The following is a 15,331-nucleotide window of genomic DNA, read 5'->3' as shown; positions in this document are numbered from 1 at the left end:
GAGTGTGGGAGACAAAGCTGGGGGCCTTTGTCCATGGCCTCCAATTGTGGGTGCTTTGATGGTGGGTGTGGTGTTATGACGTATATCTGAAGAGATATATTTGCCTAAATCATGTTGTAAGGCAGTGTCACCTCAATAAAAATAAATAAACTGTAAACTTATATTCATTTACATATTGACACTTAGTGACTTTACAGAAATTAATCAGCTGTAGTCATGTTCAGACATTCTTGATCAAGAAGTTTTTAAAGAATAACAATGAAAGACATTGGGGGAAAAAAACCAGTAAAATGTAACACTTTATTATTATTATTATTATTTAATCTTAGAAGGAATTCACCAAAGGCTTCATATTATGCTATGGCATCTTTAATTATAAAAATAAGCAAATAAAATAACTTGCATCTGTCATTCCCATGATATGTTTCATAACCTTTATATGCACATGGAGCTTAAAAATGTAATTTAACAATAAATAATGACATATACCAGATATGCTCACTGTTTATTCCAGTACTCAGCCAAAACCTAAATATCATTTAAATTATAAATACATAATGCAAATATAATGGCACAAAAATATCTAAAGTGCAACCAATCACAATAGGAGAATCATGCAAACTGGTCTAGGTCAGCCCCCGAATCACTCTGTGCAGCAAACACAAGACGAAGCTTTGGAAATTTAAAGGGGAATTGGAGGGAGTGGGATGGGGAAAAGAGAAGCAAAAAACTAGCAACATCGTGAGAACTGCTTCTTTCCGTGTGTGGATATATGTATTATAGTTACACATAGAAATATCATTGGGAGAAAATGGGGGGGGGACCACGATTTGAAGAGGTACAGCAAGAAAAGAGAATCTACTGGACTGAAGTAAGAATTTTGCTAGGAATAGTCATGAACGACTTGTCGCATTGGGGTCCTGGCTTAGTGGATGAGTGAAATGGACGCAACACACAAACTTTAAGAGCTTTTCTGGTTCGGAGAAATCAGCCTTGTCTGGGGGTAGGGAGGAAGGCAGGGAGGGAGGGAAGGAGCGAGTCAACTTAGAGTATGGTCTACCTGATTTCCAAGAGGCTAAGGCAGTGTCCATTGGTTGGGGGGCCTGGGGATGGGGCAGTTCTGAGTATAAAAATGCTCTTAACAATCTGATGTCAGCACGCGTAGAGGCTGGGTGGGGACGAAGGCAGCGGTGCTCCTGCCGCTGCTGCTGGGTCTGCTGCCTTTGCTCTTGGTCCTTGAGCAGCACGTTACTGGTTTTAAAGGCTTTATGGTAAAGTTGTATTGCTTTTCATTTTTCTGGCGATGTGCCCTCCCGCCTCCCACCAGGAACCCTATCACTCGATTCGGTCAAATCTTGAGTTTAGCCTAGTGAGAGTCAAGCACCATTAGTTTCTACCTAAGCGAGTTTGGAGTGGCCCCTACAGTCCTACCCGTCCTCCCTCTTCCTCTCTCGACATTGACCTTTGGTGGGCAGTGACGCTCATAGGGGACTGTTGGGTTCGAGGACAGTGACCCTGAGAAACTACTGTTGTTCATAGATAGGTTAATCATTTGGCTTTGGTGGTCGCCATCTTGTAAACATCACGGCAGAAATGATCTAACCACCAGCTCTTGTTTTTTTTTTTCTTTTTTCTTTTTTTCTTTTTTTTTTTTGCAATCCTACAGAGATGGCCCAGCTGCCAGGACTACTTTGGCAGGCAGCGTGCTACAGGACAAAATGTAAGAGGACTCTATTAAGGCTGGACAGCCCAGGCTTATTTATACCCCCTCAACCCCACATCCCCCCAGAACTAAAGACCCAAAGGCTGATTGACTCATTCCTGATTCTCTTAATGGAAAGTCTCACACTCCATCATCAGTTGGCCAGAGTTCCAGGCACCATGAAAGGTGGCGAGTCCAGAACTGCCACTACCAAGGTCTAGTAGGCCTGGTCACACTCTAAGTGGTCCAAGCCCAAAGGGAGGCCCTTTTTGGTTCCTGTATTTCCTCACTGGATGTGACAGAGCTGTTTTTCAGGATAGGTCTAAGTCAAGAGTAACCTCTGGGTTGAGGAGGGCTGGGAGATTCACATCGTAATTACCTGGGGTCCTTCAGATAAACCTGCTGGTTTTCCTATCTCATACAGGCCCATCTTAAATTTTGATGTTGAATAAAACTACTTCTACCCCCTTAGTTATAAAAAAGGCCACAAGGAGCGTTTATGTGGATATCTGGAAGTGAGATAGTTATTCCATTCCCAGGAAAAGAAAAATAAAGCTAAGTTACAAAACTAAATCTATATGCAATAAAGTTATTATATACTGCTTTGTTTAAGCAGAGTCCTCTGGAATTTATGTACAGTACATTAGTTTTCAGCTATTTATATTCCACAGTTAGACCTTAAGATTCTCTGGTTTTAAGACAATTGTTAAGATACTTTTAAAGCTCTGAGCAGTTACAGTACATAAAGATGTTAGCTTTTTGTTTTTCATTAGATGCAAGAAGATGCAGGCTCAACGTCTGACTGGAGAACCAGACTCGAGCAATTTGGTAAATGTGTTGGAAAGGAAGTTAGACGTTGGAGGATCAAGACCATAAGACACTAGCTCAGGAGAGATCAAGAATTCAAACGTGACATTCATATTCGTCCATGGCCAGCACAGATTCATAACACGAATTCCATTGAACATCTTTATGAGCATTTACGACATGCATTTAAATTAAGTCATTTCTTATCAGCTAACTCTACTGGGGCAACCATTCTAAAGGGCTCTACATTTTCAAATTACAATAACTGGGGGATTACATGGATGCTTTGTGTCTGAAAGTAGTTTGAAGGGGGCAGGAGAAGACATGGTAGAGGACGATGGTCAAAGAGGGTGCTTTCTCCTGAGGAGACAGAAAGAGCACACCTATTCTGTTGGTGGTGGGAAGCTGCCACTGCAGATGTCCGGATATTGATTTCAGAAGCCTAGTTTCATGCAATTTTCTTGGAGGGAAGGGGGTAGAAAATAGAAACTACTTAAAAAAAATCAAACCAGGCACAGTACACTCAAAGTTGGTGTGTGAACACCCTTAAAATGATACTCATTTGGTGAGGCTGTGAACACCTCTCCCCGGTTATGCACTCTCATGGGAGGTGCGTTTGATATGGGAGGGAGAGGCCACCTCACCTCGGAGGTTCCTCAGGAGGACTTTCAGCTTCTGCGGCTCATTGGTGCGCCTCCTGTTGAAGTCAGCTCTTGAGTGTGTCTGCACACAGTGATCTGTCTGCAGGATGTGGAAGAGGCTGGCCATGTTGGGTCCAATTTTCTCCATCAGGCTGTCTCTGATTGTGCTGACCGTGTCTTCATCACATTCCAGTAGGCTTCGGACCAGTCTGTTGTAGTATCTGCATCAGGAAAGAGCCACGATCATTCACTGAGAATAAGGCAAGACCCAGACTTTCAGCCCACCTCCAGCCAAGTGGAAGAGCGCATCACGGGAAGGTGAATTTGGCCTTCGATCACCTTGCAGGGTTATCTTAGTTTGAGTGCAAAGGCCTTTGGGGTAATCACAGTGGAAAGATACCTGGGCCTTCATATTTCAGATCTGGGGATTTAGATCAGACTGTGAATCGTAGAATGATGACAATGTCAAAAATTCTTATGACCACAGAATCTCAGTGCGAGATGAAGCTTCAGAGATCACCGAGTGACTATTTCCTCTTAGTTAATGGAAAATTTGGAGAATGGAAGTGATTTGTCTAAGGTCATACAATGTGTCAGTGGTAGGACTTATATATAATATAGTATATTATATAGCATATACTATATGGACTATATACTATAAGGACCATATACTATAAGGACTTATATATAATATAGTATAGTATATAACATATACTATAATTATATAATATAATAACCTCAAATATAATGAGGTGAACCTGACCTTTAGCACTTAGAGTAATGTAATTACAGATGAGTTTAGTTATTTTGATGCTGTTTTGCAATTTTCCTTTTCTTGGTGATGTGTGTGCATGTGTATGTGCATATAAGTTCACCTAGTACTAAACTTTTTTTTATAAAGTGGCCCCTGTCTTTAGTATCTCATGCATTTTTTTCTGTGAAATCAAGTTTCCTTGTGAGCCACTTAGCTAATCTTGCTAAAGACTGTCGACTGATCCCAATCTCAGTCTCCCCCCTTTGGAGGCCAAATGCCAGGTAATGAAGATAATTAGATGGACACATCTTTATGGTTCATGCTTCAATAGTTGCATGAGGCCCTCTCCTGTTGCTGTAGCTTTGATGGCCCTTCCTGTTTTTAGATGTTTTGTAGATAATTGGTTACTATTACACTGGTCAGTATCTGATGATTTTGTGATGGTTTATTCTCCTACCTAGACAGGGCAGGGTTTGTGTTCTTATTCCTTGTACTCCACTGGCGCTCTAGGGTGCAAACACTGTCAACTTGGTGATTATTGAGGAAATGAAAATGTCAGTATGTAATTCTCTCCAAAAAGAGATTCCCAGAAGAGTAAGTACTACAATAAACCTTGTGTTTGGTTTAAATCACTGCTATCTTTGCTACAAATTCTTCAAGCATCCCCATCCCTGTAACTTTGGTTTAGAAAGGACTCAACTCTCTATTTACAGCATACCTATTACTCAGTGCTTGTCTTATTCTTTGGGAAGACTGTTCAGGTACTTTCCAATTTGGCTTGGGATGTGTTTGCTCCCTTTTGAGGGAACAGTTGGAAGACTCACTAGCTCTGTGTTCCCTTGCTAGAGGCTGTTGATAACAGTGAACTATCCTCCTCCTCAGAGAAACCGAGATCTGGGGCCACGAGATCTTCCATGGAGGGAAATCTGTTTTTTTTTTTTTTTTAACTCATTTCACAGAGCACAAAATCAAGCCTCTTTCCAGAATAATTTAACCCTCCAGAGAAAACCTTTCAAGCATGGACAGTAAATAGAGTGGAATAGAGTAATGAAGGAGAGCGGTCACCCTTGTGTGAGGGAGTACATGAAGTTGGAACTGAAAGAGAAGAGCCCTGTCTGGGTCTCAGACACAGTCCTGGCTCTGCCCCTCCCACAAGAGAGGATTATATCCAGCTGTTAAAATTGGGATTCTCTGGCACAGAAGAACATTTTCCAACCCTTTGGAATTATAAAGCACATGAGTCAAAGCAGATCTCTGAGATGGGGAAATGGGAGAAAAGAAGTTTTGGAAAAACTGAGAATAAACTACTTTGTACCAACAGCCTCAGACATTTACACACCCACACAGCAACCCATGTATCTCTTTGTTCTTGGGTTCTGCTAGGACACAGGTCCCCTGGGACCTATGTCTACATCACAGAGTGACTGGATCCTGCCAGTGAGGACTTTGTTATTTAGAAGTAACTTTTCAACCTGAGAAAGTACTAAACCTGCCAGGTGAACTCCCAAATGGATCAATGTTGAAATTTCTTGTCTGGGTGAAGAAGCTTAATACTGGAGCCAACCTTGCCTCTTTGGGGTTATGTGTGTCCCTCTGGGCCTTCACTCTCCAGGGATCTACTTTCCTTTCAACCACATGCTTCGCACATTCCTTCTCCGAGGGTGCTTATCTTTACTACTCCTTTCTCTGCTGATCCAGATATAACACCTGGTCTTGATATTTCCACATGATGACATTTGCCAACCTGGTTTTTAGTGATCCCCCCAAGTCTACCCTTCCTATTGTTTTCATGAAGATTAGCTAATTCAACCAGTGTAGGAGAAGAGATATCCTTGGAGTAGAAAATGTCTTGGGCTCCATTAGCACGTCCTTCCCACCCTGATGGCCATACGGTTTGTCACAGAGAGCTGTAAGTTAATTCTGTGCCTCTCTGTTAAGGTTGAAATATGGCATTGTCCCCTGGGACTCTGTGGTTAATGAAACAGAGCTTTTCTGAAATCAGCCAGGAGATGATTTAAGGACTTGTGTCTCCAGCAGATTCCCTTAGCAACTGTCACATATTTATTGAGCAACATCTTACACCCAGTCTTATTGTTACTCTACTGGTAAATATGTCTTTTCTTGGAGGAGAAACGATAAGTCACTGTAATTGTTGACCACTATGGGGCACCTTTATTCAGTGTTGCTAGGTACTATATCTTGTACTATGTCTTGTATCATGGCTACAAAGACTTTATAGGCTACCATTTTTGAAGTACAAATCAAGTAGGACACAGGAAGGCCACATGAGTTCTAGCCTTGTGTAAGACCACATTCCCTCCCCTGTTTGTATCCCTCTCCCTCCCCCTCTTCTGCAGAATGGCCCTGATTAATAGTTGCTTGATAATTTTGCTTTTAATTTATTATAATTATTTTTTCCCTGGTTCCTTCTTTGGTTCTCCTACATTCCTGCTATCAGTGAAACCATCTGATATTTTCCATTTTCTGTGGGCCTCCATTCTTAAACCAATAAAATGAGGTAGTTTGTCCAGATAAGCTCTATGGTCATCTCCAACTGTGGCATTTTATATTTCTAGGGATTTGAAGCATATGTTCTTTCTTAATTTAACGAAAAATGGTGAAGCTCTGCTTAAGGCCCATCCTTTGCAGGAACAGTAGGAACTGTTTTTTTTTTTCACCCTATGATGGATGGTGCTACAAAAACTTAGTGGACTAAGTGTTCTGATCATCCATACTGGAAGGATCTTTTTAAAACATGTTTTTTTTTTTTTTTTCCCACTTTGAAAATTCCATCACTGATTTTTTTTTTTCTTGGTAAAGAATAAGATCAGATATTCTCCATAGCTACTGTTTCAGCCATGCTTACCCAAATAACACATACTGCCTGGAACGTTCTGTGTGAGGGTTTATAAATAGTCCTTTGTTTCCCTTGATCAATATTATTCTTCTGTTTCCTGTTCCCTATCCATCCCCTAGAGAGTTGGAAGCTTTGTCAGTTTTCCCACTCTGGATCTGGATTGGTCTAATTTCTTCCCAAGTCTCACGCTTCCCAGCCTGCCTGATCAATTTTGCTTGCTTGCTCATGGTTGAATTTGTACATTGCAAAATCAGCCAGATTTCCAGTTCTCCTTTCTCTTCTAAGTTCATTTCTCTCATGGGAAACTTCCCTATTCTGGCTCCTGGTCCAGACACAGGCTTTTGGATTCTCTCAGTCCCAAATCTAATGCTAGATAAGTCACAGGAAGGTGGAATGAACCTGTAACTACTTCCTTTCACAATCCTGTGCCAGTTGGCACAACTTTGCATGTATCTATGGAGGGACAGAGGCTGGGAAAGCAGGATGTTTTAGGAGAGTGAAGAGTTTAAATCAAGCAAATCAAGCCCAGCATGGAACCGGAAATCTCTAGAGTTCTGAGCAGGCATACTACTAGCCAGTTGAAGTGAAATAATTGGAGAAAGGTAAGAGCTGCATGGAAAATTCAAGTTTTTAAGGGATTCTTATTTTTTCCTACTTTTCTTATCACCGTGATTTCCCTAAGGTAAAAGAGGGAGATAATAAGACTGGGATCATATTCTGAGGTGGTTAAGAAGGGTCTATTGCAAGGAATAATGGCCTGATTAAAACAACCTTTCTCTTGATAAGTTAGGACCACCACTCCAGAACCTACCTGGAGGTAGTTTCATTCCTACTTATGGAGGATGCTACCTCCATTGAAACGAGGAGGTTACTATTGACTCAAAATTGACTGCATGCCATATAATATAGCTCATGAATTCTTACCATATCCTTAAAGGTCTAAAATTTCAGTCATAACTTTACCATCATGGCCTGGCCCCGCCTCTCCCCCCTCCTCCTGACACCCCCCCAATCAACACATGCACATACTTTGTCCTCAGCTCCTGTCTAAGAATTCTATTATTTTTTCCTTATGGTGAAGGACATCGCTAACCATCAGCCAGCTTTTTTTTTCTTCTCCCTACATATCATAAGAATCTTCTTAGGAGAAATTTAAGACCAAGGTTAATATGAAGAGTCTGGTCATTTGAAAAAAAAAATGCTGGATTTAATATCCTGGTCTAAAAAAATCAGTTAGGACTCTAAGACAGAATCATTTCCAAGGACTGGACAATTTTTACAAATTGACATGAGTGTCTGAAAAACCCTGACCTGTAATTATGAAATTATGAGTGAATCAGAAATTTTGCAAGGTTTTTTTTTTTTTTTTTTTTTTTTTTATGTCAGGGGACTTAACCTTTCCCTAAGGAGGAGTTACTTCCCCCTGTGCTTACCCACATCACTGTATATTGTTAAGCCCCAGAAGGACTAGGCCAGTTCCACTATCTCCACAAGGCAACAGCCACTCAACAATCAGCTGGGGAGCTGATTGAGTAGCTCTCCCATTTAGGGTTAGGGTTAGGGTCCCGGGGACCCTTAGGTGTGGAGTTATGTGTATGGGGTTGAGCTTTGTGAATATTTGCAGATTGGCCTGAAGAATCAAGGAAGCGTGGTGCTTCTGGAAGGGGAGTCAGGTTTTAGGCCGTGGGGCTAGACTTCACTTATCTGCACTGCCTCTGCCAACCCCCTCCTGCCAGCCCCTTCCATGCCCTATGAATTGGGTCAGAGATGGGGAAGCCCAGGCCTTGCCTGAAGCCGCTGGAGGCTATGGAAGGAGGCAGCCTTCCCTCTCATGTCTGAGGTGTTCATTCCTCACAGTTAGAGACCGTGAGCTGGTGGTACAAGAAAGCACTAGTTCAGTGACTTCAGGTCACCTTGGAATACTAAGATGAGATGTTCCCGGGTAATCCTCACAACATCACTCCAGGCCTCCCAGGACTCAAAGGATGGGATAACATAGGCCTGGAAAGAACAGGGGAATAGTCCAGTCCAGCCATCCACTGTCCAAGGGATCTCAGTCCTGGTGGACACAATGGCTTACTTTGGGTTACCTAGTAAAATACTGATTTGAATTGGGCCTGCCTCAGAATCCAAGCCAGTGTAAATGTCTGCATTATAATAACATCTAACCAGGGATTTCACAGCAGCCACTGGTTCTCTGCATAGTCATGATTTCAGTCAAATTTGATCACAAAAGCTTCTTTCCATAGACTTTACATTTCCCTTCAGGCTTACTGCAAGAACCTGACAATGAATGCACTCAGAGATGAAGCTGCCGAAGCTTTCTATAGCTGCATGGGAAGACTTTTCCTATAACAGTGAAAAAAAAAACAACAAAAAACATCCCAGGCTGCTTCAGCTGTCACAACCAATCACAAACATATTTTTTCCTGCAAAAGCTGGAAAGACTGCAAGCTAAAATAAGAGCATGACTGTGGCAATTTAACCCCCCTCTGCATCTGGCTCCACCAGCCAACCACTCCCCCCCCCCTAATTACCAAGAAATCAAGGGGTTTGTACCTGTTGGAGAAGTGGTTGGGGAGCTGGACGACTTCGGTGATGGCTTCAGGGTTCCGCTTGGCGACACTGCACACGTTTAGCTTGCTGTAGCACTCTTCCTGCACCTCAGCAATCATCCTCTGGAAGGTGGAGCACCTCCGGATGGCAATGAAGACCTTGGCAGTGACCCCGTTGGCGATGCACTTTAAGCTTTCTTTGACAAATGCTTTTCCCTGCCAAGGACGGAGATAGGGGGGAAGGTTTTAACCTGAACTGACGCGAAAGGATAGTGCGTGCAATGTGAAAACTTAAGGGGGCTCGCTTGGCACTGCCTCATGGCCATCTGCATGTCCTTGCAATGAGAAAATTATGTGCTGCAGCCAATATACAAAAAAAAAAAAAAAGTGCCTATTTCCTTGGCTACCTTGAGAATTGAGCTCAGGAGAGAGACATGAGACCATCATCAACCACCATGCAGCTTAAACATAGCCATAATATGGCTTTGCATTCTTGGGACTGAGACTTGGAAGTCAAGCTAGGATGCTAGGTCATGCAGCGAGAAGAACTTCTTTGTTAGAAGAACATTTTAGTGCTTTCTGAAGAGGCAAAGATTTTCTGCTCGTCACCCCTCCCCTTATAAACAGCCCCTGTCAGCATGTTGCAGTCATGTCTCAGAGTGGGTGGGAGCGTCTTGTACAGAAACTCTTCCTGATCAGAAGTGTGTGTACACATCCTGGACATGAGGATTGAGAGTAGGGAGGTTGAGAAGCAGCGCCGGCGCCCCAGGACTGGTCCCTAAGAAAGTGGTCTACACTTACAGACAAGCCATGGGGGGCACAGAGAACAAGGTCAAGGTCTAATTACCTGAGTGTCAAATTTAGCAGCGCTGTACAAGAAGGATTTACAGATGTCGTACATCCCATCTGTGTCACAGGTGGAGTTTTCCAGGCATGCAAAAGCCCCACAGCCAACCTGTAGAGCACTGTTGAGGCAGCGAAGCACTTCAGCTGGAAGAGACAAATCCATCCAATCTGGGTCAGAGAGTGAGCGCAGTATGGAGGGGTTAAGTTGCTGGAGGGGCAGCTCACAGGCTTGAGAGTCCAGAAGAACTTATTGCAGACTCATGCAGAGTCTGTGATGGGACTGCTAGGGGGGACCCATTCACAGGGATCCAGATGTGACAGAGAGGGGAAGGCAGGTGCCTTTTGCTTCAGGAGCCACGGCACAGGGAGGAGAGGGAAGGAGATTTCCCTCTGAGATGCCTTCTTTTGGTCTCACCATATAATTGGGTGACTGGAGAAGGCTGGAGCTGGTGAGTGCACAGTGCTGGGAACAGCTCTGTGGTCTGTGGACTCAAAGGGCATCACTTTGAGCCTGAAAGCGCAGGAAGGAAAAGGCAGGGGATGGTGGTCAGGTTTAGGAGGTACAAGGGGCAGAGAGGCCATCTGGCTTCTGAAAATGCACTCCCGAGTCATAAGGGTAGGGTTTTAGTCTAAATGGCAAGAAGAATTTGCCAGGAATCCACTTGGGCATCCTGACTTAGAGCTTTTAACTCACCTTCATATTGGCAGACAGGAATCTGATCCGTTCATGTTTCACCCCTACCCCCAACCAAAGGACAGTGCTCAGAGGTATGCATAATCTCCCTCATATTAAAAACCATTTTTTTTTTTTTAAAAGAGAAACACAGGTGTGGAATAACAAGGCCAAGGCACCCCTTGTGCAAGACTGGAAGAAAACCGCAAAGAACTTGCATGAGGTTTTCTACATTCTGGATAAGATCTCTCATAAAAGTAATTTCTCTCCTACAGAAGGGGGGTGTTCTGGCAGGCAACTCAGGAGAAATGATCTGCAGCTTTCATACCATAGGATTCTCCTCTGAGATCAAAAGCATGGTTCAGTTAGACTTCCCCTCCCCCTCCCACCACCCGCAGCCTCTGGGATGTTACAAGTCATTTCCCTAATTATATATTTCCACGGGTTCAAATTATAACTTTGCTTTAAGCAGTTTTAATATGCATTAGGGTTGCTATTGTTTTAGGCAAGCTCGAATTGTGAATCACTGCATCTCTATAGCAACTAACTACAGGAGGAAGTGAGGCAAAGCCCTCCTCTCGCAGGGACCTGTGCTCTTCCGAGGGGAGTGTCGTCTGCAGCGTTTGGACACCTGCGATCTGATCCCATCTTTGCTGACAGTTTGGGGAGAGGGCAGTCATGGAAGCGAGCAAGCTGGGCGGAAAAGGCACAGGCAGGGGTGTCAGTGCTCACTTCTAAGGACTCTTCCTTTAGAGGCTAAGATCACACAGAGTCAATGGCTCCAGGAGTCAGGACTCAAGTGAGACCTCCCCCTGGAGAACCGGCTGCTGTATTTCACAGATAGGCTTTTTCCGGGGGCTCTCTGGTCATGGGCTGCACAGAAGGCTGAATGCACCCCGAGAGCTGAGAGGGAGAGGAGCAGTGCCAGAGTGGGATGTGTGGGGTTTCCTCTGGATCTGCCCTGGATTTGCCAGACTGGAGGGCTTTGGTTCGGAAGATCAGTCTGCAGGGAGAGGTTCTGTGTGTTCTCTGAAGGGGTTGGGAAGTCAAGTTACAAGGTCTTAAGGGTGACAGAAGAGGGGCAGCATCACACAAGCCATATCTCACCTTTAGATCAGCTTCTGGAAAGTATAGAGAGCGCTTTGAAGCATGCCAACATTCAAGCCTTTCCCCCCACTCCCTCCTCCCCTCCTCCCCTCAAGAGGGTACGTGCCAGATTTCAGGCAATCAGGCTAGGCTTATGCAATGAAATACCCTCAGCAGAGCACCGGCTTCTTCGTTAGTTGCATGCAATTTATTAAACAAAGGAGCTCTACTTCCTAAGGCTATTGGGTTACATTGGCAGTTTATTGCCATCAGGCATGAAGCACATTTATTATCAAGATCAGCCGTCACAGACACAGTTGCAAAAGCGAGAGGCAAATGAGGACAGCTCTTTGGGGGAGAAACCGCTCCTGGGTTTGCCGCTTACCTGAGTTCTGAGCTGCCACCCGGGATTTCCTGGGGCTCACAGAATCATTCTGCTCCGCCTCATGGGTTGCAGAAGCACTGATCACCAGCACCAGAAGCACTGCTGAGTTTTGGAGCATTCTCTGAGAAGTTTCCGCTAAGTTGTTGGGTTTTTTTTTTTTTTCCTCCCCCCCCTTTCCTCTTTCCCTCTCCGGGCTTGAGTGAAGATGTGGATCTGGATACACTGAGCGCCTAGGTGAGGATTTGATGAAGATTATTTTGTTGCTGCTGATGCTGCTTCGCCTGACGCTTATGCTGCTGCTGCTGCTGCAGTGGCTGCTTCTTGCACCTCTGGCTTTTGCAAACTGGGGGCCCAAGAGCTGCACCCAGGGATTTTATAGCCGTTCTTATCGGTCCTCAGGATCAGGGACCAATCAGGTCTCTTAACTGGTCTGACTAGCCAATCGGAGAGCATGCTCATTGGGCTGGAGCTGTTTGACTTCTTAGAAATATTTTCCAGCAAATTAAAAGTACCTGCTGCCAATGTTGTGTGTGTGTGTGCGCGCGTGTGTGTGTGTGCGCGCGTGTGTGTGCACATAGCTGTGTGAAAAAGCTGTCTTCATGGGAAACTTTGTGTTGATGAAACTAAAGAAAAATCATATGAAAATCTCTTCAAGGTATCTTATGGAAATACATCTATTTTTCAAAAGTGACAGCATCAGCAAGATGGGGAATGTGAGCTCTTTGGATTCTAATTTAAACTAATTATAGCAGTTTTACTCTAATTTTAACAGTAGAGTCTTTGTGGTGTACGCTACTTACATACCTATCTTCTCTTCTTAGCATATCCACGTTCACGCGTCTCTGGTGCACCTTGGTCGCATGTGGGTATTTGAAGATCTCACTGACATGCGTGAGCTCTGGAGAAGGCACCAGTATGGGTTGTGGGACCCTCCTGGATCTGGCTACGTCAGTTCTGAAGTGTGACCCCAGATCTCCTATTGATTCACTCTATGTCTCTGGTTCTGTCCTTTTGCCTTGCTGGACCTCTGCTTTCAAAAAAGCGAATGCCTCAATGGAAGTCTAATTCTTTCTAAAACTGTGATTCTCTAATAAAATAAATTAAGCTTGACTCCATCTTTTTTAGTCACCAGCAGAACTGCAAACCTCAGGGGTGTTAGTTACCATAGGTACACCCATGCACACCTACACACCCTACACTCGGCAGCCAGATGTCATGAATGCCTGGAAATTAATAAATGCCTGGAAATTAATATAAAAGTATTCAAGCCCAGCAACTTCACACTCATGTTGAAGCAATAAGCTGGCCAAGGCAAGACTAAACCTGCTGGGTAAACCAGTTCATTTCTTGATTGGGGGGCGGGGGGGAGGGAGGAGTAGGAGCAGGGAGCTGGAGCAGGAGGGAAAGAGGGCTAGGGAAAGATCGGAGGGCTATAGGAAAGAAGGCTGGCAAGCTCTAGTCTTAATAAGAAAATAACAGAGGCATCATAAATTATTCCTAGTACAGAAGCTCAGTTTTTCTTCTAAGTGGGCTGTAGGCAGCAATGAGAATTGTCCTTAATTTGTGAAGGAGGCTGATGATCCAGTAAAAGACTTGTCAGGATATAGGAGTGATCATAAAGTACTGGATGGAGGTGACGGGATTAAACAAGAAAACCTTTAAAAACTGTCAGATGGTAAATGCAAAAGAGCCATTGGAGACCCATATAGACTGAAGCAGGATGATGTACGTGGCAACGGAACTAGCGGTTTCAGCTTAAATCCTAAAATCTTTAAAAAAAGGTTTAAGGAAAAGCATGAATTCAATGAGCCAAAACCAAGAACCAGCTGTGAATTTCCATCAAATAAGTATGTACATTTCTATTTAGATGAACTGCTCATATCAATATTGCTAAGTATCTTTTGGGCTGGGGGTAGGGGATGAATGAGGAAGAAGAGAGCAGAGATATAGAAGCTGGAAAAGTACTAATTCTTGTCATCAAAGAGCCTGCAGTCAAGATAGGAAGATGGTCAACATCAGTCCTATTTCCTAAAGGTTCAGGCTTTAAGACCTTGCAGGAGAAAAGAAGAGCATCTGCAACATTGGCTAGAGAGGTGGGGGAAGGCTCCTTAAGAGGATTTTCAAGGAATGATGAGTGTGAGAAAGATAGGAACTGCTGTTACTGCTTTTTTAAGAATTTAGGAAAAAAACAAAGATACTCATTTTTAAAAAAGAGTTCATGTTCTAGAAAACTCAGAAGCTATTTTTATTGTTTTAGGCAGGAGCAGTAGATGTATTAAAATGCAGTATAATAGCTTGCTGTTCTCATCTAGAAGGAGAGCAAGAGGACAGTTGTGTGCATATTCTTCCCAAGGATCTTGATGTCTTTTCCTCAGTGCTCCCTCCTGCTCAGTCATGGCTCATTACAATGGCAGTTTGCTTTTCTTGTTGGTCTTTACCTGTGTGGTCTACTGGCTTAGTAGGGTGATGATTTCTTTCTTGTTATCCATGTTTTCTTCCCCACTCTTTCTGCTCCCACAGAACACAGTGTCCTATAAGTGTTATGATGTGCTTGCTCTGTGTTTTCTGTGAAGTTGATTTATTGCTCCTTATTTTGTGCACTTACTGTCCTGTGCCTGTGGTTCATTGCTGGGTGTGAAGTGTCTCACAAGGACAGATAAATTATCGTGTGAAGAAATCTAACAGTGGCCAGCCACTTTGGTCTGCACATAGAAAGCATGAGGGTAAATGCATCTGAGAATGCCAACGAGGCTACTGCAGTGTAGGTAGAAATGGCCAATGTAAAATGTCTTCCCAGGATTCAAGGATATCTGAATGGCCACGATCCTTAGACCCTTGCCATGGGCTTTGACATCATTCTGAAGGAAGTGTTTTGGGAACTCTGGAGGGAATGTTTGATTCCTATGTAACTTTTCCTGGGGGTTATGAGAGAATTTGGAGGGTTTTGAATATCAGATTTCAGAGTTTGATCTTATCCTGCAAACAACAAGGAGTCATTAAGGGCTCTTGAGTAGGAATTGTTAAA

At 43.6% G+C, this 15,331-nt stretch overlaps 1 protein-coding gene across 1 annotated transcript; it reads right to left on the bottom strand.

Annotated features, from left to right (window-relative positions):
- Window positions 1-279: 279 nt before the first annotated feature.
- On the bottom strand, window positions 280-12,619 carry STC1 (stanniocalcin 1). The gene is made up of 4 exons (XM_004685391.2): window positions 12,307-12,619; window positions 10,164-10,306; window positions 9,321-9,532; window positions 280-3,371 (listed from the first exon to the last, which is right to left on the bottom strand). The coding sequence occupies exons 1-4, from the start codon at window positions 12,422-12,424 to the stop codon at window positions 3,101-3,103; spliced, it is 744 nt and encodes a 247-aa protein (XP_004685448.1). The 5' UTR covers window positions 12,425-12,619; the 3' UTR covers window positions 280-3,100.
- Between the last annotated feature and the right edge of the window lie 2,712 nt (window positions 12,620-15,331).

This window comes from Condylura cristata, unplaced genomic scaffold, assembly GCF_000260355.1.
Source record: "Condylura cristata isolate star-nosed mole 26May11 unplaced genomic scaffold, ConCri1.0 scaffold00018, whole genome shotgun sequence".
Classification (NCBI taxonomy): Eukaryota; Metazoa; Chordata; class Mammalia; order Eulipotyphla; family Talpidae; genus Condylura; species Condylura cristata.
The sequence above is the reverse complement of the archived record's forward strand: the minus strand, read 5'-3'. Positions and strand labels throughout refer to the sequence as shown.

What these genes read in the sequence shown, in the direction of transcription:
- STC1 (XM_004685391.2), bottom strand. Translation starts at nt 12,424, where the DNA reads ATGCTCCAAAACTCAGCAGTGCTTCTGGTGCTGGTGATCAGTGCTTCT. An exon ending in GGTGGCAGCTCAGAACTCAG is followed by an intron (nt 10,307 to 12,306) that starts GTAAGCGGCAAA and finishes TGTCTCTTCCAG; the next exon opens with CTGAAGTGCTTCGCTGCCTC. An exon ending in CCCAACCACTTCTCCAACAG is followed by an intron (nt 3,372 to 9,320) that starts GTACAAACCCCT and finishes TTCCTGATGCAG; the next exon opens with ATACTACAACAGACTGGTCC.